This window comes from Crotalus tigris, unplaced genomic scaffold, assembly GCF_016545835.1.
Source record: "Crotalus tigris isolate CLP2741 ecotype Arizona unplaced genomic scaffold, ASM1654583v1 scf7180000017568.13789103, whole genome shotgun sequence".
In the NCBI taxonomy this organism is placed as follows: Eukaryota; Metazoa; Chordata; class Lepidosauria; order Squamata; family Viperidae; genus Crotalus; species Crotalus tigris.
Genome location: NW_024096479.1, coordinates 250976 through 277530, shown reverse-complemented (window position 1 = coordinate 277530; position 26555 = coordinate 250976). Strand labels below are relative to the sequence as shown.

Below are 26555 nucleotides of genomic sequence, written 5' to 3'. Positions count from 1 at the left end.
TGACAATGTTTGTTCACAATATATGCCTTTTATATACAAAACATACCATAACATTATGAGGATGAAGGCCCCCAGGGTGCTGAGATAAGTACTGTGCCAAGTCCGTATGCTAAATAGATGCAGAAAAAATAAGAATTAATTATCAAGCCCAGAGATTTTCTAGAGGTTCTTTATCAAAGTAAAGCTCAACTACATTTGAAAAAAATAATCACTGAATAGAAAGTAACCCCTTCTTAGTCAACACCAGGAAACCCTCTGCTGGGAAATCAGGTGAAGAAAACCTTTATTTATTGTTCATCTCCGGATTAAATCTTTGTATAATACTATCCCAAATCACTTACAAGCAGAGCACCATATGATCTACATGTAATGGGTGGGGGCTGAGAAATATTTGAATTGTCCAAAAGCAAAAATCAGAGATGTCCACAGAGAGGGGTCAAAACAAAAACAAAAAAAAATCAAGATAGTGGCACATAAAAAGATAAAGATGAGTGGTAAAACACTGAGAAGAGAAGGAAAGGCAGTGAACTGAACTTAGGAAACAAATCTTTGAAAACAGCACCTTGAATGCATTGACTGTAACTGCAAAAACGATCAGCTCCTGCTTGCTTCAGGTCACATAAAGCAGAGCTTAAAATACAAATGGGACCAGGCAAACCTCAAGGACAAGGGTCAAAAGCATGCAGAAAGCAACAGTCACTGTGATGGATCCATTCCACATTGCTGTAAAATGAGGGGAAGCACTGAAAAAAAAAGAAGGTTTGCGTCCTTCAATAAGCAAATTGACAAATCTGATGAAAAGCCACTCACCATGTACTCCAAGACTAAAGTCAGGCTCTCTTTGGTCTGGAAGATGTCATGAAGGAGCACAATATTGGCATGCTTCAGGCTCTTGAGGAGGGAAACTAGGACCATAGATACAATAATCAGATTGATATAGGGCAGTGATGGCGAAGCTTTTAAAGACCGAGTGCCCAAACTACAACCCAAAACCCACTTATGCATCGTGGTGTGCCGGGTGGGTATGGCCCATTGGCTGGGTGGGGCCCATTGGCAGGGCGGGGCCCATTGGCTGGGCGTGGCTGCAGTGGTAACGGCAGACTGGGTGGGATTAAAAAGTTCGATCAATCAATTCCAACTTTACAAGATCTTTTTTTTCCCCGCGAGGTTGAAATTGACTGATTGAACCTTTTTTTTTTGCACATGGCAGCAGAGGCCTAAAGCGAAAAGGTTTTAGCTGAAGGCCTAGGACTGGGGCGATGGCGCGCGTGCCCACAGAGAGGGCTCAGAGTGCTGCCTGTGGCACCCATGCTATAGGTTCGCCACCACTGATGTAGGAGAAAGAAAACAGCTGAACAACTTAGATGACAGCAAGACAGTTTTGGGTGCCTAAATATTTTCTTTTTTTCCACTAGGTTTTAAAACATTTTATTTACATCTTTTAAAAAATGTGCACTCCAATAATTAAAATTATTTGAACAAAAACAGCACTCAATTGAAATCCATTTTACAAGTCACAGGACCCTGGTACAGTTTTGTGTACATATTCATGTGTTATTAGACTACTATACTCCCTCCTAGAATCTTCTTTGAAGAACATGCAAGCTTTTGTGCTACCACACCAGAAGGTGGACAGGCAGATGGAAAGGAAAGTGCTTTTGTTCAGCATTAATAGTTTGCCCTGTTCTTTTTAAGGGGCGGGAGGAGAAAGGGACAGTACAATCATTTAAAGCTTATCCAACGTTTTGCATCTTACAAAGTTAAAGCAGCTACAAGAAGTAAAATAAGAAGACAATGCCTGTGAAATGTACAGTACATAATTTAGAAGGGGCCATTTCATTACAATTCATTTGCTTGCTTCTCCTGGTCAGTGTTTTCTCCTGAAGGCAGTGGGCTTTTCTCTTGCATTCCTGTCTTCTTCAACTTAGATTTGTCAAATTTCTCAATTTCAGCATATCTGATTTGTCAGACATAGTTCTGATTGATCATGAGACCGTCCCAACCTCCCACAGTCACTCTGAACTGTTCTATCCCTGGGAAGGTTCCACCCCTGGAATTTGGAACAAGAGATTATCAAATTGGGTCATCCTAATTATAGAATGAATGCTTCAGAATGGTTTAAACTATCATTTCCACCCCATAACTTTGCTGATCTTTCTCACTGGTAGAACAAAAAGCAAGGTAGGGGTTTTTAACACATTATAATTGTTAACCGCTACCTCACTCCAGTTTAAAACCTGTATCAATTTAGTCATCTGATAAATTGAGCTACATCTTATAAAAGTTTAAGCGTTGGTGATTTTTTACCACCACAATCTAATATGGCTCTCTTCTTACAGCAAACACACTCTTGGAAAAGTGTTGCGATTCTGTTGCTGAAATGAATTATTGTTAGATTAAAATTGCTTAAATACGGGGGGGGGGGAGAGAAGAGGTTTGTTAAATGAAATTTAAGTTTCTTGAAAGCTTCTCTTGGTTAAGTAAATTCTCAACAGGCAATTATGCCAGGACAAAGGTTATGATCAGTGGACTTTCAGAAACCCCTCCCCCTTCTGCACTGACAAAAGAGTTTGTTGGATGTCTAAAGCTGTGTTTTAGCAAAGGAAGAACACAAGTTTACTTGTGTTCCCCCTTTGCCTGTGGATGCTTACAGATGGCTAAACCCTCACTGCCACTCCTTTCAGGTCTGTATAACCTTTTGGGGGGGGGTGAGGGGAGGGGGGAATGCCAAGGTTTTGTTTATCCCCAAGCAGGAGTTTGCCTCAGTTTGTAATGATGACTGGCATTAGATCAAAGAGTTTACTTATGGTTAGCACAAAGCTTGGCTGAATATATCATATAAACATGCTTTCAGAAGCCTTCTTTTCAACACAGCAAAAATAAGTCTGTCTCTATCGCTGAGTTATAGGGCTCTCTACCAATTCTTGAATCAGTAAAAACCCACAAAAGTAGCATTTTCATTAACTGCAATCATTTCACTGACTTCCTTCCAATGCAAGGGATAACTAAACCTAGCAGATTTTGCACATCTTGGGGCTGTCCTTGGATAGTGTCAAAATTAATTGGGGTGTGTATGACAAGGGCAGGGGGAATACTTTGATCTTAACACAACTAAGGACAACTAAAAGCCTGTTTCCTTAATGGGCTGGAATATGATGAAGGCAACATCATGGGAACATGCCAGAAAAAAGAAGTTGCCTGGGCAGATTTATTAGGTGCAAGTAGGGACATACAGCCTGAAGCATCTGCATGTAGTTTATATAGCAGTAGCATAAACTTCTACTCTACCTGGTTACAGTATATCTTAGGAGTAATAAACATCATATAAATATTTCTCATTCACATATACAAACACAGCCCTATTAGCATCGGATTGTAAGTCTGGGATGGGAAGAGCAAAATATTAAAAAATGTAGACCACTGATTCTGTTTGAATCCCAATATGGCCTTCTATTGCTTCTAAGATTAATACATTCAGCCTAATACAAAACAAAACCAGTTTGGTGTAGTGGTTAAGATAGCAGGTTAGAAACTAGGAGACCTTGAGTTCTAATCCCACCGTAGGCACAAAACCAGCTGAGTGACCTTGGACCAATCATTTGTCTCATAGCCCAAGGAAAAAGGCAATGGGAAACCATTTCTGAAATCTTGACATGAAAATTGCAGGAATTCATCCAGGCTACCAGGAGTCACAACTGACTCAAAGGCATCAAAATAATGATTCAGTACTGTAATAATACTTAGTTCAACCTAATTGGTCACAATATTCAGATCATGATTCATCATACAGACTGAATGCCGTATTCATATTTCTTTTTTTTTTCTTACCTTCTCTTATGGCTGTAAAAGGGATTCCCTCCTCAGTGTTTAGGCTGATGACTTTCAAAGCTACCAGCTGATTGTATATTCTACTGGGACAGAATATAATAATTGTCTCTTCACAATACTTAATAATTGAACTCACAAATCAAATCTATAAATCTATCACAATTAAAGTGATTCAGGGCCATGCAATGCACAAACTAGCATTCCTTACTCATATATGTAATAATTTTGTTTATGCAGTCAAACAATCTATCAAATATGTGGAGAGGGGAGGCTTGTCTCCAAATGGTGCCTTCAAGGATAAAGCATGCTAATATTTACTTTCTTCAAACTATGAAAACAAAGTGTTCCTTCCTGTTTCTGCAATGAAACATGGCACCTAATCTAGAACCTACTTCAACTGACGGTTAAATTCTCATTTCTGCAATCATATGGATACACAGTCAAAGCTTCTGAGAGGTGTTTCTGTGAAGAACCATTTGAACTAAATAGTTGTTGGATGCATTGTCCATCACTGTATTTTTCTTCAGTTAGTAGTATAACAAATTTCCAGATAATATTCATGAATTCACAATAAGTGCAAAGAATGCTCTGATTTTAACAAGTTACTTTTTATAGCTAAGAAGATCTTATTGTACAGTAGTAATTAGCTTTTCAAATGTTTTCATTCCAGAATGCTTCCTATAAAGCTTTTTATTCATTGCAAAGCACTCACCTGCTGATTCCTTTGCACACCACAGAGTGAGGACCTTCACTCAGTGTCTCAAGATGCAAGTAGGATGAGACATTCCCAAACGGAAGACTTCTTCTTGGCTTAAATATCAATGGGAGAGAGATGGAGAACACATACATGCAGTTCTAAGATTTCTTAACCATTTTTTGACCCAAAAGTTCACTATCTGTGAATCAAATAATACAGGAATATTATATTTTATGATAATTTCAAGAAGTATCTCCTTTATATATTCTCCAAGTCTGAGTCCAAGCTCAAAATCAGCTCTCAGAAGATGACTTTTCCTGTCTCACTTGAACCTGTGATTGCAGGTTACAATTGCTCACTTAAAGACCTGTTACTGTCACTTCTGAGATATGTCTGCACTGATTATGTTTTTCTAATAGTGGAATATGAAATGTTTAATGTGCCAGAAGAAGTAGCCCCTTAGTGGGCCCCACAAGATTACTCAGCAGAAAAATTAATCAAGATTAATGAGTTTAAGAAGTTAAAAGCAGGAATCCACAGGTAATAGATATACCATCTTTCTGAGCACATAGTTGAAGTTCAAATGAACTGTTTTTTGTTCTGCCTGGTAAAGGATAATCTTTCATATTCTAATAGAGAATACAAAACCTTTCTCCTTGTTTTCTAACTCCAAGATATACATGCATATATATGTACATACATACGTACATATATACATAGGTGTGTGTGTGTGTGTGTGTGTGTGTGTTTGTATTCTTCTATTTATGATTGAAAGTTAACTGAAGTTATTACTGGCATTATTCCTTATTTAAATTTATTGTAACCCCATCAAACCTTTAGAATAGGTTAGGCTGTATATTGAAACACAGATTTTATGAAATATATATTCTAGTTTCTTTCACATAAAGCATGACATTCTTTCCCACAAGAATTCATCACCAAAATCATGGCCTGGATGAAGCAGAATTTGTAGGTTCTTCCAGATTTTGGTTTCTGAAAAAGTATGGAATTAGGGTGGATGCAATGCATTCCTTGACTGTTGCATGCTTCTTGGAGCTCTAAACTGACTGGGTGAATTAATAACATTTCTGTAACAGAAATGTGCTTATTGATCAGATCTTTTCATATTTTTGTGCTATCAGTTCTCTGTTTTTTTTAGTTGATTCGTGACAGAGTTATATTACAGTATGAGAATACAATAGTTTATATTTTGATATGGTAAAAAATCCAGATGCTGTGTCTTGGCTGCCACCTTATAGCCATCCAGAGTTATGCAGGCCTGTTCTGCTAGCTCTTCAAATAGATAAGTCTTTAAGGATTCAGTACAGATAGTCCACAACTTACAACCATAATTGAGCCCAAAACAAGACAGCTGTTAAGTGACATTTGACAACCTTTCTTGCCACAGTTGTTAAATGAATTGCTGTAATTAAATTATCAACATGGTTGTTAAGTGAACCTGGCTTCCCCATTGACTTTGCTTGTCAGATTACAAAAAGTGATCATACGACCCTGGGACACTGGGACACTGCAACCGTCATAACTATGATTCAATTGCCAAGCATCCAAATATTGATCATGTGACCATGGGGATCCTGCAATGGTTGCAAGTGTGAAAAATTGTCATAAGTCACTTTTTTCAGTGCTGTTGTAATATTGAATGGTCACTAAACAAACTGTTGTAAGTTGAGGACTATTTGTATTGCATATGCAAAGACCATGCAGTATAAATGTGCATTTGCATCCTGTGTGTTATAAAGACAAGCATCTAGCTAACTTTATATATAAGGCAATCTAATAAGTTGTTATCACCTTATTTTCTCTAATGTTTCTTATTTTGTGAAGCTAACATGCACCCCAATCAAGAAATTTCCTTTATTTCATGAGATTTAGCCCATGCCTCTCCCTGTCATAGATAAGAAACTGCTTACTTTCAGTAATGGTTGCATGTTGTCTTGCTGTGATGAATCTTTCTCTTCATAATGGCAGCATAGGCATCTGGGAGTAGGAAAATTTCCACATAAAATGTCGCCCATTTTCTTCGGCCCTCAAACGGCTTGATTTTCTGTCTCTCATGTTTTCTATTTACCAAAGATAGGAAATGTATGAATGTTCATATGACTTGCATGAGGTCTCTTGTGACTCATAAGAACTCCCTTTCTTCTACAGTTTTAGGCCAATAATTCAAATTTATTCTTTGTGTAACTCTTTCAGTTTAACAAATATTGTTCCAGAGAATGTGCATATTTCCAAATGTACAACTTAATCATAAACTTGAACACAAAATAAAAAATCTAGACCAAAGTCTATATTATGTTAACTCCCAGAACAAATGACCAATGGGGAAAGTGTTAATATATATGAAAATGTATGTTTTGCAGTTTGTAGGCTTCCTTTTCACAGCTGTGATACTTACGGAGCAGGCTAACTTTGCTGCTCCAGAACTTAGCCTGTATCCAGGGGCAACCCTTCTTTTGCATTATTCCAACCTTTCAATGGGAGTTGCACTAATCCTTTGCCTGGTGACCAGTGGGGACAAGAGATAAGGCAATAATGAAAAGTGAGGGTGTTGGGGATTGTCTTGAGGGGAGTTGGTGGGCAGTGTTTAAAATTTATGTTCAACTCTTTGGGAGCTTGTGGTAAAATAACAAGATCTGAACCCATGCCATCAGTTTTTAGCCTATTGGTATATAGCAGGGGTAGGCAACCTGGGCTTTTTTATGACTCGTGGACTTCAACTCCCTCAGGAATTCTGGGAGTTGAACTCCACGAGATAAAAGAGCCAAGATTGCCTAACCCTGCTATATAGTAATGGTTAAGGCACCAGGCTAAAAACAGACACTGTGAGTTCTAGTCCAGCTTTAGGCATGAAGTCAATTGAGTGACCTTAGATCAATCACTCTTTCTCAGTCTTGGGAAGCAGCCAATGGGTGGGGCACTTCCGAAACATCTTGCCAATAAATTTCAGGGACAGATCCAGGTAATCACACAAATCAACACTGACTTGAAGGCTCGTGTACACACACGTTACAGTATTATTTTCTCTTTTTTTTCTTGCTTGAAGTGTTACAGCATGCTTTCTATACAACTTCTCTCTGTATTTTATTTCAAGAAAACCTGAGCTATCCCATCCCTTCCAGTTGGTAAATCATGATTAAATGCAGAATGGTTCATGCATGCTGGTCTCATTTTACTGTTTACTTCCCCTAACACAGCAATAGTAGTAATTATGTGTGCTTATGATTTACACAGCTGGCAGCACAGCTTGAGGGAATGTAGATAGACAATTAAGGATTTATTCTGTGGCCCCTTTTTGTCTATCACAGTGCCTGCTTTGTTTTATGTACAAGACGATTAATCTCAGGTCAGTTCCTTCTGCTTTTCTTCCCAGCTTCACATGCTCTGACTCTTTGATTCTCCTTCTGATAGATGTAGTTATCTAGGTGGTAAGCTTCACTCATGCCTATAACATATTTCCTGTAACTAAATCTCTTTTCTGTTAGTTACATATCCTGCTTCACCAGTAATTACTCATATCAAATTCCTGCTCTCAGGAAGGTTCACAGTACCTACAAAATACTTCAACTCCCAACATTATGAAAACAAAGAAAATTAAAACTTTAAATTCACTGGGCTTCATTCAGAAATGAATGCATTGGATTGCATTGGCATTCCTGAACAGTGCAAAACTGAATTTACGTTTTTTAAAAAAGCTCTCTACATTTTAGGTAACATTTACTGTGCTACACACAGCTTATCACATAAGCTCAGGCTTTAAGCACAAATAAGCACCTTGGCACCTTTTCAACGTCCTGCCAATTTCTGTTGCAATTATAATGTTCAGCATTGATAACAGTACCAAAGCATGCACAATAGGGTGTATTCATTAACTCCTGCCTACGGGGCATTGATGGTATTTTGAAAACAAACACAAGCTTCCCAAACAAAAAAAGGCCCCAGAGCTTACGAGAACTGACGTGCTAAAAAAAAGCCACATTATGGCTAGAGGGCAGCAACGAGGTAGAATTTTCTGTATTCTCTTTCATGCCCATTGGAGGTCGCACAGTTTTCCAAGCCAGACCTGGTCGCTTTACTATTGATTTTGCTCATGATCTCTGAATTAGAAAAAGGGCAATAAAGAGTGTATACCATTCTAAGAAAATGCCAATAATAGTCATTTCTTAAAATCTTACGATAATTGTTCTTTTGTTCGCTTTTCTTTTCAACCTCTAGCCACTTTCAGCCGCGTTATTACCCCTTTCTAGCAGTGGTTTAAGCTTACGCATCTGCATTAGTTTGTCCCATTCAAGATCCCGTCCTCATCTTCTGTTCCTGCATCTTTCCCACCTTTTTTCGCCAGGTCAGCTCCGCCCCTTCGGCCCAGCAAAGCCCGCCTCTTTCTCTTTACGTGAATCAGCTGATTCCAGCGTGCCTTGGAAGCCGCGGCTGATTTGGGCAATTAAAGCGCGGTCGCGAGACTTCAGGTGAGAGGGAAGGGAGCTGCTGCTCGGTATGGGAGAAGGCGGGCGTGGAGCTGCGGGTCCTTAGCGCGGGTATCCCTTCGCTCTCCCCTTCCTGAAACCTTCGGAACGGAGGAGGCGCGCGGGGTAGAGTTCCCGCCTGGCTGGGCTGTGGAAACTTCAGTCGCGTATTAGGAGCTGGAGGGTACATCCCGAGACCCTTCTCAGTTGTGCGGCCTCGTCTGCCTGTTGCTCACACGAGCTCCGGGCTTTCGGCCCCTTCCGCTCGGCACCGGAGCCAGCCTCCTCGTTCCCAAAAGAGGAGAATTTTTGTAGCTCAGGGTTGACATGAGCGGGTCCTTGGTGCTCTCCGAGCTTGCTTGCTTTTCTTGCCGACGTTTCATTACCCAAACTAGGTAACATCGTCAGTGCTACCTTGGTTTAGGTAATGAAACGTCGACAAGAAAACAAGCGAGTCAAAGAGCGCCAAGGACCCCTCGGTTTCCTTTTTGCCCGTTTCCTTTCCCGAGTTGAACTTGTACTGGGAAACGCATGTGGGTTTACTATCCTGTGATTCAGCCCTTCCCCAGTTCTAAGAAAAACATTCCCATGAATTCTTCGGAAAATACGATACCGGTTGGATATTGCTCTCTATTCTCTCCCTGCACATGCTAAAAATCAATATGCTGCCCTTGACATTGTCTGGAGAACGTTTGTCAGGCCCTGGGGTTATTGGGGGGGGGGTGGATTCTAAATGTCACAGGTAAATTAGGGAAAGGTGTTGTAAATGTGATGCCATGGGCCCTCATAAAAAATAATAAAGGTGGGATTTAAAAAATCTAAAGGTTGTGTGTGTGTGTGTGTGTGTGTGTAAGGTATATGAATGAGATAGGATAAAACCTAATAGAATATAAATCAAGGTGACAAATATACCTAATACTCCTGCCTCCTGTTTTCCTAACAACCACCTTGGGAAGTGGGTTGGGCTGAGAGAGGAGGAGTGGCTCAAAATCAGCCAGCCAGCATATTTTCTCCTGAGTATGGCTTCTTACATAGCCAAAATGGCACCATCTACCCACATGAGAGTTACTGCCTGAGTTAAGGAATTTCAGGTTCTGTAGAGATTCAAACTCTTTGGAGAAAAGAACAATAATTCCTAAACTCTTTGAAATAGTCCAGAGGATTTGGAAAATTGGGCTATGTTTTTCAAGGTGCTTGAATGAATGGAAGTATTATGAATGCAGGTGCAGCTGTTTGGAACAACAAAGAAGAGCGATCTGCACTGCAGCACTTAGTAGAAAAATCAGCTACTTTAAGAATCTCTTATTGTCTGATTAGCAAGTTAAATGCTGATAGGATGGTGTGGATAAGTTGGATAAGTAACTGGCTGAAGAGCCATGTTCAAAGAGTGTTTATCAGTTACTCCTTATCAAGCTGGAGGATAGCCTCACATGAGATGAGATAAGGTTCAGCTCTAGACACCAAATGCTGGTTTCTTAGCCCTGGCAATTTTAAGATGTGTCAGTTTTAAGATCAGGGATTAAACTAAGGTCTATTACTTTGACAACTATTCACTAAAAACCAAGGTAAATTTGAGTAAATGGACAGGTTCTAAGAACAACAGTAAGAATAATTATCAGCTTAGAAATTAGTCCTATGAAAATAGATCGAAGGAATCAATTTTTAGAATTCTTATAGGAAAATATGTGGCAGGCAAAGCCAAGAACAGCATGTAACAACTCAGCCAGAATTCAGTTCTTTATTTGCTTACGTACAATAGAATGTTGCCAGACTAAATCCTTACTACTTTTACCCTACCATAGTATACTGGGAGATTCTAGGGCAGGGGTCTTCAAACTTGGCCCTTTTATGACTTGTGGACTTCAACTCCCAGAATTCCTCAGCCAGCATGCCTGGCTGAAGAATTCTGGGAGTTGAAGTCCACAAGTCATAAAAGGGCCATGTTTGAAGACCTGTTCTAGGGAGTTGCTATCCTTACTCTCTTTCTCTGTTTCCTATTCATCCCTATACTGTGCTGCCTCCTGTCTCTCACACACCCCTTTCTTGAATGTGCTCCCCCATTTCCCTGTAGTCCATCACACCAGCTCCCCCTCCATAGGCACCGTCTCTAACAATAAGATAAAATTATTCTAAACTAAGTATATAGTACTGACATTCTTATTTATATATGTATAGGATATCCATCATTTTAAAAATATGTTACTATGAAATGAAGCTAAACCACTATAATCCCTAATTTTTAAAGAAAGGCGCATTTCCTCTGGTATTTTCTCTTAATGCTTTGGTTTCATGCAGAAAATTATATTTTTTTGATTTCAGTAAATGGGAGAGGCCAAAGTTATAATTTGATGCTTTTTTGAAATTATTAGTTATTTCTATGATGTAGTCTTGGTGCAAGATGAGTCTTATTTGGTAAAGTGTAGAAAGTGCCTGCATTCACTCATTGCAATATGCTGTGATTTGAGATGGAATAGTCATTCCTGTATTTAGTAAATATCAATAAAAAAAATCAAGTATAATTTGTGTAAACTATAACTTCTATAAGCAATAACTTGGCTTGTAGATCCTTGCAAACTATAGCTTGCTAACTGCAATTCATGTTTTTACATTAAATCATAGCTTATTTTGATTATCTGTATAGGTTTTGTAGGGATAAAATATAATCAGGTATGATACAAAAAGTGTGGATCTGTATGGAATCAATGCATGAGTATTGCAATAAATTACTTAGGATGTAACAATTGTTTATTAAATTTTTTATATTACAATGCTAATTATTATACAGGTAGTCCTCAGTGCATAACCATTCGTTTAATAATAGTTTGGAGTTGCAGTGATGCTGACAAAACTGGTTTACAATCTGTCTTCAAAGTTACAACATAACCCTAGCAGTCACATAATCACAATTTCTATGCTTGGCAACTGGCTCTCATTTATGATGGTTATAGAATCCTATAGTCATGTGATCATGATTTGAGACCTTCCCTGCCGGCTTCTGACAAGTAAAGTCAATGTGGGAAGCCAAATTTGTTTAATGGCTATGGTGATTCGCTTAATGACCAAAGTAAAATGGTTGTAAAATAAAGCCTGATCACATGATGACTCACTTAACAACTGTCACTTAGTGACCAAAATTCTGGTCCCAATTGTAATTGTAAGTCAAAGATTACCTATAGCAGGAGTCCCCAACCCCCTGTTCGTGGACCAGTACCAGGCTGCGGCATGCCAGCAACCGGGCCGCACAAACGAGCAAAGCCCCATCTGCAGGATGCAGGCAGCACACAAAACCACGCCCCCTGGTCCGCGGAAAAACCTCTCTCCACGGAACCGGTCCCTGATGCCCAAAAGGTTGGGGACCTCTGACCTGTAGTACAAGCCTTTCAGGTACCTGCTGTTGGTTTTGTCATTGCTTTTATAATGTGATACTAGCTTTAGGGGAATGCGGCATAGCTAATAGGATGTTTGGGTTCTTGTTTAGCATTTCTTGTTTTCCTAGTAGTCTATTTTTACCAAGATAACATCCATACCAAGACTATATCATGATAATAGCTAAGCTGCTAAGAAATTGTCAGCCATCATCCCTCTCTTTTTTATAGCTAAGTATTTGTTGTGTCCCTTCAGGAAAAAATAACATTATAGTTATTCCGTTTGGAGTATTAAATCACACAACCTTAATGTAGTAAATAAATAATGAAACAGGGAAGATCTCTGCCTCAGCAATGCCAAATAGAGAAACAACATGCACTACAAAAGGCCTGCCTTAGACTCTCTGGGAGAATGCTAGCAAGATGGCTCATAGCAGCGCATATATTCCTCCTGCCAACCTCCAACACACCAAAGAATTGCTAAGTTGGATCCAGCTGCTTTTCTGCCAGCAGGAGAATCCCTTCAGTGACATTTAGCTCAGCACTGCAGCCTGTGGAAAGTGGAATGAATGCTAATGTGCATAGATCTTTACAGTTCTTAGTAACACCTCCCTCACTGTTCCTGGGCAGATTTAAAGGGGGGGGGGAGGTTGTCTTGGAAACTAGAGGAGAAATGGACAAATATCATATTGTCTTCTGCTCCTCCTGTGGAATTCTGCATGGAATCAGAAGCTCTCAGCCTACTGAGTCTATCCATTCTCTTGAATGAACTCTCAGACTTGGATGGGGAGTGAGGCTGATGTTTGAATAGGCCTTGGAGAATTGAAAAACCATAAACATGGCATCATGGTAGGTATTCTATATGTACTAAAAGTGAGTCTACTTAATTGTTAAAATATATGTTTAATGTGTCACTGGTTGGTGATATGTTAGTAAACACTTAAAAGAATTGTATGCACAGTATAGGGATTCATTTACCTGAAGAGCTCAATTTTTTTACAACTAGCCATTACTGTTACTTCTTGCATAATATCTGTAAGCATTAAGCTTGTTTTATTAAGAAGACCTGCATCCTAAATTGTAGGGAAGTCATGTTATTTCTGATATGCTAGCAATTAGAGCTTTTAAATGTAAGGTATACATTTATACCTGTATGGGTATATGGTGAGGAATATCAGTATATATGTTAATTGAATTAAAATATGACATTTTCATACTTTTATAAACGTCATGATGTAAATTAGGTTCTCTGAACGTTTCCCTCACCTGTTTTAAATTTTTAGTCCATGGAAATATAAATAAGCTGCTGCTTGCCATTGTATTTATGGATTGATTTTGCCGGGCAATGCACTGTTTTCTGAATGCTTACAAATTTACTGTTTAATCATCTATTGTGTTGCAGCAGACCAAGTACCGGTATATCCTTTAACACCTATCAGTGCTAGGAGGTTTGGCTGAAGATGTCGGTTGTCTTGAAGACAACAGGCTTTGAACATTTCTTCTCTAAAAGTGAATGGGATAACTATAATGAACCTTTATTTGTAAATTGCTTTTTTAACAGAATATCAAAGAGTAGATATTTTTATCATCACACTTTTGTGTTATCCTTTACTGACCGTATCATTCTTAGACTTTAGTATGTAGCTTCATTCTGCCTGAATCTCACCTAAACTTGTTTTGTTTTTAATGATTTATCACATAGGCCTGTTATTATTTCAAAGAAGAATAACTTGGTGATGGAGCATTCTCAGTGACTGATGGACTCAAAAGAAGAAAGGTAATTCTGCACTTCACACATAAAAGTCTCATAACTACCATTAGTACGTTTAGTTACATTCTGTAAATATCCCGCTACCTGAGGTGCAGAACAACGGGATTTTTTTTATTGTTCCTTATTGGTTTATATATGTATGTGTTTGGCCAGATGAGTACTATAGTAGTATTTTGCTGAGTAATAAATTTAAATATTGTTGCCTAATAAAACTAATTAGATAATATTAGTTAATATATGTGCTTTTTAAAAATTATATAGAATTTTAATCAGAGGAAAAGGAGGATTATTGTTAGAATTGGAGTCAGATTATATAACATAGAAATATAGGCTATAGAATTTAAATGAATGAATAAATACATTCAAACCAAACAAGAGAACAGTAGGATTATCTAATTCAGAAGATACCTTTTTAAATAAAAAGCTTTATTTTTTTACTTGCGCTCCCAACTGCTTTTTGGGGTAGATTTGCATCTAAGTAAAGAAATTCAAAACACTTATGACATGTGCGATAAATCAATTCTGATGTGCCCGGATTTAAATGCATCACTGTTTCATATTTATGCTAGCTTAACAGCCCAGGAAGGAGCAAGAGAGAGAGGCCTGGTCTATGTGTGGCAGGCTGGTTCCTGTTGTCCTACCCCAGAAAGACTTCCCGGTTGGACTGGAAAAAGAGTGTTGCAGGCAGCACTTGGAGAAAACCATGGTGTACTTTTGTCTGATGGTATGGAAGTTGGGTTTTAAAGAACCATTTGCTTGTAAAGGAAAATAGCCAATTTTAAAATTCTATCAAGATAAATTTTCAACTAGCTATATTTTAAAAAGTTTTAATCTGATATTCAAAATGTTAATAGTTTTATTTTTATTTTTATTTTTAAAATTTATAAGCCGCCCCACTCCCAAAAGACTGGGCGATTAACAATAAAAAACACATAAAACACTTACACAAGGTTCTAATGTCTGCACTTGTATCTCTATGCTTTTTTCCCCTCAGACTGTATGTAATGAAACTTGAAGTTAATTTGAATAACTTTCTTTTCTTTCAGATGGCAAAGTTTATAGTTTTGGGAAGCTTCCTTGGAGAGTTGGGCTAGAACAGTCTTTTATTAATTGTCCCATACTGGAAAAAGCTTTGAATGGACAACATGTTGCTACAGTGGCAGCTGGCAGCTTTCACAGTGGAGCAGTAACTGAAGGAGGAGTGGTATATATGTGGGGGGAGAATTCTGCTGGTCAGTGTGCTGTGGCCAATCAGACTACTGTGCCAGAACCCACCCCCATCAGCATTTCTGATGATGAAGCTGGACCTTTCTTGCCAATTCGGATTTTGCAATTGGCATGTGGAGAGGAGCACACCTTGGCACTTTCGCAAAGTAGAGAGATATGGGCATGGGGAAGTGGCTGTCAACTAGGCCTTATAACCAATGCTTTTCCAGTGACCAAACCGCAAAAAGTTGAATATCTGGCAGGGCGTGTAGTGCTTCAGATTGCTTGTGGGACCCATCACAGCTTGGCCCTGGTGCAATGCCTCCCCACTCAAGACTTAAAACCTCTCCCAGAGAGATGCAATCACTGCAGCCAGCTTCTCATTACCATGACTGATAAAGAAGACCATGTCATCATCTCTGATAGCCACTGCTGTCCATTGGGTGTTGTGCTGACTGAGTCCCAGTCTGAGAATCGCAATTCTTGTTCCTCGCTAGAAACTTTGGAAAGAAAGAGTTTAACAAGCAGCCAAGGTGAGGATTGTCAAAAAACCCTTTCAGAAGATCAGATGTTGCCTGGGGCAGAGTATGATGTAACAAGTATATTTTCGAACAATGATGGACAGGAAGATAGTGGCATTTCTAGTCCAGGAAAACCTTTGAGCGTTGATAAAACAGCAGTAAAGCAACACTTGACGAGCCTTTCAGATAATTCATTAAATGCAAGCAGGGAGCCGCAAATCAGCTCTCAACCTGAACAGGTATCCATCTGCATTTATTTGGCCATATTTTTCTTCCTTTCTATGTTGTGATATGTGCATGCAAAATTCTTAAAACATCTCATAAAAGCTCAAGGTCAAAATGGCCAGTAAGAAAAGAATTTCACATAAGGGGGTCCTTAGTGCTCTTTGAGTTTGGTTGTTTTCTTGCAGATGTTTCATTACTCAATCTAGTAACAGCATCAGGGAGTGGGGTTTCACGTGGAATTTCACATGGCCTCTAAAAACATAAATTCCAAGAGAGCTGTGGTGGATAGCACATTTATAATCACCATGCTTCCTCAGCTTTGGATAAGACCATAGAAAATTCCTAGCCATGTTTGAGTAGGTTATTGGAATAATCTTAACACTTTCTTTATGAATCTTTTATTGCAATCTAAGTATGTACAATTAACAAGAAAGTTTCTTAGGTTTATATTAGATTACTATACTTTTGTTGTAAGTCATTGAGCTGGCTGTTAATAGCTTATTTTAAACTTTCTAAGTTATAAGCAAAACTTATTTTTAGTACTGTAGATGGAAACTTCCCTCTTCACTCTAGAGCAGGGGTAGGCAACCTTCGCTCTTTTATGACTCATGGACGTCAACTCCCAGAATTTCTGAGCCAGCCATGCTGAGGGGAAAGGGAGAGGTTTCCAAGCTGAGCCATGCTGGCTCAGGAATTCTGGGAGTTGACGTCCACGAGTCATAAAAGAGCCAAGGTTGCCTACCCCTGCTCTAGAGTGATAGCTTTATCTTGGAAATTAATATATAATGGGACATAAATTTTTATTCTTTAGATTTTGAAAACTGTTGAACGCTAATCAATGCCAAGTAATGCATACAACTGAACTGTGATTTTAAGTTATCAGAAGCTGACAGTGTTGAATGTGTGCTTTTTGCTATTGGCCAAGTTCTCTTCAGATGGATAGTTGATGTAGAGACATGTTTGTTACAGATATTTCATTTTCTCTTAAAATTACCAAAACCGTGTAGCAGTGCAGTAAGAAGAATGAATAAAGGACTTCAGATTTTTTTCAGTTTTTGTAACCTTTATGGAATTTCTGATCACCATTGCAATTCTCTGTTCCTTCAGCATTATGATAGAACTATTTGGTGGCAATGGGGTATGTAGTGGATTATATCAATGTAAAATGGTCCATATCATATGCTTGCTCATCTGAATTCATTGTCCTTATTGTAAGGTTGGTACTGCTTAATAGCTGCCTTTGATTGTCAAGGTAAGTCGGAATTATTTAGACTAGGGGTCCCCAACTCCCGGGCCGTGGACCAGTACCAGACCGTGGCATGCCAGCAACCGGTCCACACAAACAAGCAAAGCCCCATCTGGGCAATGCAGGCAGCACACAAAACCACACACCCTCCGGTCCATGGAAAAACCTCTCTCCATGGAACCGGTGCCCCAAAGGTTGGGGGCCTCTGATTTAGACATTGGAATGAAGAGCGTGCTTGGTGCATATGCTTCTGAAGTTCAGGATGGTTCTCTTCCTGACTTGTTTAGTTTTATGCAGGCAGGAAATTGATTTTTTTCCACATCCAACAAAACATCTTACTGAACAAACATTAGGTAAAATAACTTGTTTACTCAAATCTGCTAGTAGAGAAGCCAAGTGTATCAGTAGGCTCCTCATTCACCGTAAAACCAGAATTTTAAAAGAACCAGATTTCTGAAAGAATTGTAATTGCAATATATAGATGCAGCCATTATAAGTTGTTTTTAATGTAGTTAGTAATTTATATTTTGTGATGAATTCAAAGATCAAAAACTTTGGTACTGTTTGAATTTTTTTTTTATTGTTTATATATGTTACTAAACTTCAAAATTAGTAACTAACTTAATGTTGGGGAATTTCTTTTTCTGTGATTAAGAGATTAGCTTGACAGAGTAGCATAAAGTCGCCAAGTCAGACACGACTAAATGGTTAAAACAAGAGACTAGCATTCAACTGTAATGTATACTTATGTTAACTCTGTGAAATCTATCAACTAATCCATAAAATCAGAGTGACTTTTCCAATGATAATGTGTTCAGAACTGCCCCATTTTGTAAAAGATATCCTGTTTATTACTTTATCTTGTAAAATCTTGATATTTTTTCTAGAAGAAGCTGCATGTGTACAGTTAGACAATGTAGAGGCAAGTGGGCAGGATAAATCATGATTTGAATTGGTTTAACTTTAGGAAAACACTGAAATAAAAGAATGCAGATCTAAAATTTAAAATGCTAGTGTTATTTGCATTTATTTTACCATACATGTTATATGGTTTATTGTTCGGGGAAAGAGAAATGTACAGTGCTTTTGATGGAATGCAGCATGTGATGGTCACTTCATAAGTGATCATTTTTATTATTGAAATAAACAGAAGTAGAAAGTTAATTAGGAGGATGATTACTTTGGGCTATTTATCCAGACTTAGTGCTTTGTTCAACTCTGGCATGTAGATTTACAGTGGTAGTTATAGAAATAATAGCAAACTTTTATACAGGAGGCAACAAGTAGGGAAGTGTGTTGTGGGGTGCCCAGGGTTCTGTTATGGGCCCAGTGCTTTTCAACATCTTCACCAATGATTTGGATGAGGGGATAGATGGGGAACTCATCAAATTTGCAGATGATACCAAGCTGCAGGAACAACCAACACTCCAGAAGACGGGCTTAAGATACAGAAGGATCTTGACAGACTTGAACATTGAGCGCTATACAACAAAATGAAATTCAATGGTGAAAAAAGTAAGGTTCTACATTTAGACAAAACACTCCAAATGCATAAGTATAGTATAGGTGGTACCTTGCTCAATAGTGGTAACTGTGAGAGGGATCTCAGAGTCCTAGTGAACAATCACTTAAATATGAGCCAGCAATGTGCTGAAGCTGCCAAAAAAGCCAACACAGTGCTAGGCTGCATTAACAGAGGGATAGAATCAAGATCACGTGAAGTGTTAATACCACTTTATAACGCTTTGGTAAGGCCATACTTGGAATACTACATCCAGTTTTGGTCACCATGCTGTAAAAAAGATGTTGAGACTCTAGAAAGAGTACAGTTTAGAAGAGCAACAAAGATGATCAGGGGACTGAAGGCTAAAACATATAAGGAACAGTTGCAGTATGTCTAGTCTAATGAAGAGAAGGACGAGGGATGACATGATAGCTGTGTTCCAATAGTTCAGGGGCTGTCACAAAGAAGAGGGAGTCAAGCTATTCTCCAAAGCACCTAAGGGCAGGACAAGAAGCAACGGATGGAAACTAATCAAAGAGAGAAGCAACCTAGAACTAAGGAGAAACTTCCTGACAGTTAGAACAATTAACCAGTGAAACAACCTGCCTCCAGAAACGGTGACTGCTCCAACACTGGAAGTTTTTAAGAAGAGACTGGATAGCCATTTGTCTGAAATGGTATATAGTTTCCTGCCTGAGCAGGGTGTTGGACTAGAAGACCTCCAAGGTCCCTTCCAACATCATCATCATCATCATTATTATTATTATTATTATTATTATTATTATTATTATTATTATTATGGATCACTGCACAGTCAGCCAGATGTTCAGACTGGATTTGGCATTTTTGTCCCCCCATCGAGTCCTTCCCAAGGACCTGGGATAGGCAGATGTGGATGTTTGATGGTATCACAGATCTCGTCGCAAGATGGAAGCAGTTCCTAGTAAGGCCGCCTTTTGCAATTGACTAATGGCAAATTTGTCATTGCCAATGGTGTTCAAGTGGTGATTATTATTATTATTATTAATTTCAATGCCCTTGATTCAGTTTTTTTGAATATGAGTGAGCAAAGATTTCTGCTATCTCTTAAAAAATCTGGTTATAGGTCACTTTTCTTAAACATGTGGTGCAGCTAAGACACTTAAATAACTCATCTTCAGTATCAGTTGTATGCATTTGTCATAAAACAAGGTGTCTTGAACTATCTAAAGTTGGCATATATGCTCTAATAGATTTCTTGGATTTGCTTACTGTATTTCTAGCAGTCTCAAGAAGAGGATCATCTCGTTTGCCTCCCCGGTCCGCCTCTTCCAGGTACATCTGCCCTTAATAGTCTAGTAGTTTCTTGTGCATCTGCGGTTGGTGTAAGAGTAGCTGCTACGTATGAAGCCGGAGCCTCATCTCTGAAGAAGGTAATGAACTTCTATGGCCCAGTTGCAGGTTGCACAGCATCCCCACCTAATGGAAGTTCTCCAGTCCTTGATGGAATGAAAGACAGTCGAGAAGAGCAGGTCAAGCTGGAATCGATGCAAGGCAAAAAAAGTTCCAGCTTGGTAGATATTAGAGAAGAGGAATCTGAAGGAACCTGTCGAAGGCTTTCCTTGCCTGGTTTGCTCTCCCAAGGTGAGACGCTCAGTTGATCTCCAGGATTTTTATTCCTGGATGTTAACGTCTCAATTCACCAAAGTGTAAAGAATGTACAGGTTTCTAATGGCAGATTGTGTTATATGTCAGCCCTTCAGTATAACCCCTTGTTTTGGAAGTAGATCCTGAGATTAGAAGATTGGGAAAACTAAAAGACACCGTTACCTCTTTGTATGTGATTTTGAAGATAGGCTATTAGGAGCATTGTTAATAAAAATAATTATTTTTAGACACTTTATTTTGTAAATGTTTTTAAAGCACATATGTAACAAAAATGTTATTCTTCAGCAGAGTAAATATTTTCAAACTGTTTATGTTTTAAAAAGTCAGTTTCTCAAATTACTTTTTCTATTGCTTATATGCACATGCTTACCCATCTGCAGGGACCTAGCCCATGTAGAAATGAGATGTGTCTTAAATCCCTCTTTTTAATTCATCAGTTGCACAATGCATGTCTCCTAAAGCAGGGCTTTTCAGCCAGTGGTACGGGTACCACCTGTGGTACATTGGCACCTGGCAGGTGGTACGCGACCATCCTAGAAAAGTGGTAGCGGAGGAGGGGAATGAGCTGAACCAGTGGCAGCATCGCACAAGCCTGAGCGAGAGATGGCTGGAGCTGCAGGGCTGTCAGGGCTCAGCGGAAGCACCAGGATCAGCGCCAGGCTCCAGCTGGAGCTTGGCGCTGATCCTGGTGCTTCTGCTGAGCCCTGAAGAAGCACCAATCAGCTGGAAAGCAGCACTGATCCTGGCACTTCTGCTAAGCCCAGAAGAAGCGCCGATCAGCGGGAATGTTGCAGCATCTCTAGGGTGTTGTGATTTACATTCAAATGCTTGGCAACTGATTCATATTTATGATGGTTACAGTGTCCCAGGGTCATGTGAAGTGACTCAAACCTGCTGCAACCACCCAGCAGACAGGGAGAATAAAAATCAAACACCCCCCACCCCACCCCCGCTGCCAATCCTCAACAGAAATGCTCACAACAATGAAAACCTTGGACAGGAGGAAGAGCACCCCCGGGTGGGCAGGCAGGTGTCTTGCTTGGCTGTGGCATGGGGGGCATTTTTTTCAGTGGCATTGTAACTTCAAACAGTCACTAAGTGAACTGTTGTAAGTCGAGGACTACTTGTACTTTATCATTTTTTCCTTTTTGGGGGGGGGGTCAAGTTTTTGACATTTGCTAGGTGACTGGTGGTACTCGGATGTTGCCATATCCTAAAAGTGGTACAATGGGTGAAAATGTTGAAAAGCCCTGTCCTAAAGCACAAGTGTGTCCTTTTGAGTCAAAGAGAATATGAATGACTTTTAACATTCAATATGGTCCCCCTGCCACTTCATAGTTGCCTCTTATCTAATGCTAGAATGCTTGACTGTGACTTCTAGAAAAGCATTGTTTACCCAGGTGACTGTTTTTTGTGGGAATTGATGTAGTCCTAAGGCAGAGAGGCAAACATTAATCTTTTACATTGTTTTGTACAGTATTTTTCACTTGCAGAGCTATTGCAAATATGTGTCCGACTGTATTTTTAATTAAAAATTAGTCAGGTCCAGATTCAATTAAGTAACACTTCTAAACATGAATATTCTGATACTCATACCAAGATATTCTTTTGATAAAATATGTTCATTGTGACTTTACTACATTCCCTAATGTTTTCCTTTATTCTCAAGTACATAGGTGGGTACCGTCTGTTACGATTTAGTAAGTGCACAGACATTTCAATAAACCATTCAACCAATAATTTTTACCACTTGGCACAGGTTTCCTTTCTTTTGGCAAAAAGGGGCTTTCAGAAACAAGCCATAATTAAGCAAATTGTCCAGTAGATAGCATTGTGCACGTAGGAATCTTTTGTTAGACTCTGTAACTATATTCTATATTGTAAATATTAATTTAATTAAAAGAATTATTATAGAAAATTGGCATGATTGCATCCTAACCTCCAGCACCATTTTTTATTTTCAAAAATAGTTGGGCTCATTTTAAAAAAAATTAAATGGATTGCCGTAGCTGCTTTTGTAAGGATTGTGTCCAGCTGCCCTAAAAAAACAGAAGTACCTTGAGGTGGTAGGGAGAATTTGGAGGGCTATAGCAAATGCAAAGGCACTAACTCATCAGTTTGTCATCTGGTAAATAGGTATCTTGTGACTGGCCACACCTACCAGTGAATGGGCAAACTCCTCCCAATTATACTACATATTCCAAAATACTGCCTATGTGGAAATAAAGCTGCTGATATAGCTACAATTTGTCTTTCATTGGCTACCAGATCTTAGCTGCAAAGTTCTAGATAGCAAGAGTTTTCTGTATCTTTCTGCTGCCATCTGGTCACATTTTTGCAGCTCAAGCCTCATAGTCCTAAACTTGTATGTTCCGGTAGACACCTAATGAAAACATCCATCATTCCTTTTTTTTTAGGGGGGGGGAGGGGTTACTTTTGTTTTTAGACTAGCTAATTGGATTCCAGTTTAGGATCAGATGAGTATAAGTTGCAGACTAACTGCAAAATTCTCTCTCTGTGAAGGCTTCCTAGAAAGGAATATGATGTCTTCTTTGTCAGATGAGAATTTTGTTATTCAAAAAAGCAATAGCAGTTTTATAGGAAATAGCTACCTGCTGTACTCTGAACGACTGAAACGCCTAGCACCACAGGTTTTAAGAATTTTTGAGAATGGGGAAATTAATTAACATCATGAAGTTGCACGGCATTCCTCTTTTATTTCAAAGTAAATTGAAAAGATACATCATGGTTCTAACAAATTGCCTAGGTGACGGTCTCAGTATAATACTTAGCATTTAGACCCGCCCAAAAGACTATGAATCTGCTATTTAAGGATTAGCAAATAATATATTTGAACAAAAAATATAGATAATTGCTGCGCTCTAACCATTTATTCTTGCTTCCCTTATTAAAGTTTCTCCAAGGCTTTTGAGGAAAGTAGGACGAGCCAAAATGAGAACAGTTGCCCTGACACCTACGTATAGTGGTGAAGCTGATGCGCTTCTTCCATCTCTGCGAACTGAGGTGTGGAGCTGGGGGAAAGGAAAAAATGGGCAACTGGGACACGGTGATGTCTTGCCAAGGTAAGAGTTTAGAAAGAAAAGCTTTTCTTAGTTAGGAAACAGTAATTCCCTCTCATAGTCCTCTGTGTTCATCTGTGATGGGGTGTGATTTGTGGGGCTTATTGGAGGTGCCATAGGGAGGAAAGCAGGAGAAATCTCTCTATCCATGCTTAATGTTTGCTCACACAACTTTAAGTATAGCCTACTTGGAATTGTCTCCCTATGTTTTCACTGTGTAATGACTGGTTCAATATATGTGGGCCATCTTGATCATAACAAAACAATTTGTCTTCTGTATTGGCCTTGTATTTTGGTTAAAGTTGATCATTGTATTCCTGTGAAAAGTACTCTGTGCAGATTTCTTCTGTAAGTTGGGATCTTGATTTCATTTTGTGGGTTTACAGGCTCCAACCATTGTGTGTAAAAAGTCTTGATGGTAAGGAAGTAATTCATTTGTCTGCTGGTGGCCATCATTCCTTGGCACTCACAGCTAAATCTCAGGTAGGAAAATAAATGCTTATCTCACATCTGGAGCTTCATTAGATCAAACTCTGTATTTTATGTGTCTCACTCCATATTCAGATTTCCTTTCAACTTTTATGTTTTTAGTATTGATACCTTTTGTATAGATACTTTTATAAATGTTTATGTGAACTGAGACTGAAAGCATGCCTATTGATGGCCAGAATCTGAATAAAGAGATGATTCTCATTCTAGTTTGTCTTTTCCAGCTGTAGGAGATTTCTAGCTGCCTGGGCTGGTTAGGGTTTAATTCTTCTTATCTGGGTGATTAAGCATTGATGGGATTATAAGAGTGAAATTATGTATTTATTTCTGTATTTATATCCTTCCTTTTATTCAGGAGCACAAGGTGGCATATATAAGACTGTCCTCTTGTTTTTTGCCACAATAATATAAGGGGGCCTTGGGCTGAGAGAGGTAAAGTTTTGAACAACAGTTTAAAACAAGTTAATCTGCCTCTTAATTCCCCAAAGGGGCAGGTCGTCCTGAACAGAGTGATGGCAGCATTGCATTGCAAAGACACAAGACTGGTAGGAAGATAGTGATGATTAATTGGCCTTATAATGATATATGTCGAACATGAGCTTATGTTCATGTCCAGTTATTTTCATTCATTTCCCCCCTTTTTTGGCCATCATTGTGCTGGGCATCTCTTCCTGTCCCAGAGTAAATCAGAGAGCATTTCTGGATTAGTTAGCAGGAAGACATTATTCTGGGATAATCATATCTAACAACTTTGCTACTCAGGATTTCAATATTCAACAAAACTTATCTGATTGCTCTGTAATTCCTCAAACATATCAGATTCATAAGGAGTCTGGGCCTACCACCTTGAGGAAATTAGAAGTGTTCATACCTCAAAAGACCGGAAAATGATCATATTTTGAGAAAGGACTGCTAGAAATGCTCTCCACCTTCAGATAAGGAGCAACCTGGTTAAGGCACCAAGCTGGGAAAGCAGGAGACCTTGAGTTCAAGTCCTGCCTTAGCCATGAAAGCCAGCTGGGTGATTTTGGGCCAGTTACTGTCTCTCAGTCCAATTCACCTCACAGGGTTGTTGTTCTGGGAAAAATACAAGGAAGGTATATTGGATATGTCCACTGCCTTGAGTTATTTGTAAAAATAATTAAGGTGGGATATAAATAAAGAATAAACAAACTATTAGAATAATGTAGATCCAATTTATGGCCAACATTTTATGAGTTAGACTAGTTATGGCATGGGAAAAGTCTATGCCAGTGGGGGCGAACCTATGGCATGTGTGCCAGAAGTGGCACTCGGAGCTGTCTCTGTGGGCACGCGCGTTGTTGCCCCAGCCCCGCCTCCCCCACAGCCCCCTCACCAGCAACCCCTCCGGAGGAAAGTCGCTCCCGGGCACGGCCCATGCGGAGCAGCACAACCAAGGACATGGCAGCCGGGCAGCAGGGACAAGACTCCACCCTCATGCCCTGTAATGCGCAGATGATGCTGTGGGGCGCGGACGGAGGGCATGGCCACCATGGCGCTGCAGGACCACCTGGGCAATCTGCAGTGGGCTGTGGGGGCAGTGGGTGGTCCTGCGGGCAGGCGGGGGTGGGGCTGGCAGGGTGAGGGGCAGGGCAGGGGTGGGGCAGTTTTGGGGCACTTGGTCTCTAAAAGGTTTGCCATCACTGGTCTATGCTAACCCTGAATTGCTGGGCTATTGCCAGCCACCCCACAAGGGCATGGTCGCTGAAATCCCCCATAGCAGAAACTACTACGAATCAACCAAAATCCCAGATATGAGACTGAGAAGCCCAGAGAGGGACATTGTAATACGACACATCTGAAAGTTGCTGTTAATGAAAGGCTATTTCAGATGGACTTTTTCTTAGTTTGCTATACTCTTATTTATTTTACTTTAACATAGGTTACGTTAAAGTGGCTTTTCTCTCCATTTTTCCATAATTCTCTGCAGGTATATGCATGGGGCAGTAATACTTATGGACAGCTAAGTCATTTAAATTCTTCAACCACAATCCCTCGTCTGGCAAAGGTAATTTTGATTGTCATGAACTTCTTTTCTGAATAATTATTTGTAATTTCAACTTATATCACCACATTTTGTTTTTTAAAAAATTACCAACACCTTGATTCAAAAGAAGACAGTTGTGAAGACATTTCAACTGGGCTTTCCGTGGTTTCAAAGATCCTGCTGCTCCCCCAAATATAGAAATTTTGACTTAAGAGAATCTTCCTGGTATCTTAGGTTTCTCTTAATATGGTGCAAGGTGAAAACAGTCCAAAGCTATACTTCCCATCTGCAGCTGAGGGATGGTGATGTGTGATTTACCTTGTAATTTTTTTCATGTGGTCTGTATGATCCAGAATGATCATATAGAACCAGCGCGATCAGGAGCACGAACACTTTGTAGAAGAAAAAGACAAAATATTTGCAACTCTGGCTTTAAAAAAATGATTGAAGGGCTGTGATTGAAATATGTAACATCTAAAACGGGGCT

At 39.3% G+C, this 26555-nt stretch overlaps 2 protein-coding genes across 16 annotated transcripts in view; one reads left to right on the top strand and one right to left on the bottom strand.

The window, feature by feature from the left end:
- CDK15 (cyclin dependent kinase 15) overlaps window positions 1-8994 on the bottom strand; it is a 28389-nt gene extending 19395 nt beyond the window's left edge. For 2 of the 6 annotated variants that reach the window (XR_005558022.1, XM_039354509.1), the window contains exons 1-6: window positions 8808-8914; window positions 6457-6606; window positions 4541-4638; window positions 3829-3911; window positions 811-905; window positions 47-109 (exon numbers count right to left, since the gene is read on the bottom strand). Coding sequence is in view for 5 of the 6 variants with exons in the window: in XM_039354509.1 (XP_039210443.1) it covers window positions 47-109; window positions 811-905; window positions 3829-3911; window positions 4541-4638; window positions 6457-6561 (444 nt within the window). In the remaining variant the exon portion in view is untranslated. Of the gene's footprint in view, window positions 1-46; window positions 110-810; window positions 906-3828; window positions 3912-4540; window positions 4639-6456; window positions 6607-8718 lie in introns of all 6 variants that reach the window. The other 4 variants (XM_039354525.1, XM_039354539.1, XM_039354535.1 and 1 more) reach the window with 4 other exon arrangements.
- ALS2 (alsin Rho guanine nucleotide exchange factor ALS2) overlaps window positions 8886-26555 on the top strand; it is a 46579-nt gene continuing 28909 nt past the window's right edge. For 2 of the 10 annotated variants that reach the window (XM_039354420.1, XM_039354488.1), the window contains exons 1-8: window positions 8886-9009; window positions 14074-14148; window positions 14712-14866; window positions 15189-16108; window positions 20107-20467; window positions 23406-23574; window positions 23958-24054; window positions 26012-26089. In XM_039354420.1, the coding sequence (XP_039210354.1) occupies window positions 14129-14148; window positions 14712-14866; window positions 15189-16108; window positions 20107-20467; window positions 23406-23574; window positions 23958-24054; window positions 26012-26089 (1800 nt within the window). In that variant the 5' untranslated portion in view covers window positions 8886-9009; window positions 14074-14128. Of the gene's footprint in view, window positions 9010-13052; window positions 13221-14073; window positions 14149-14711; window positions 14867-15188; window positions 16109-20106; window positions 20468-21673; window positions 23217-23405; window positions 23575-23957; window positions 24055-26011; window positions 26090-26555 lie in introns of those variants that run through there. The other 8 variants (XM_039354470.1, XM_039354452.1, XM_039354461.1 and 5 more) reach the window with 8 other exon arrangements.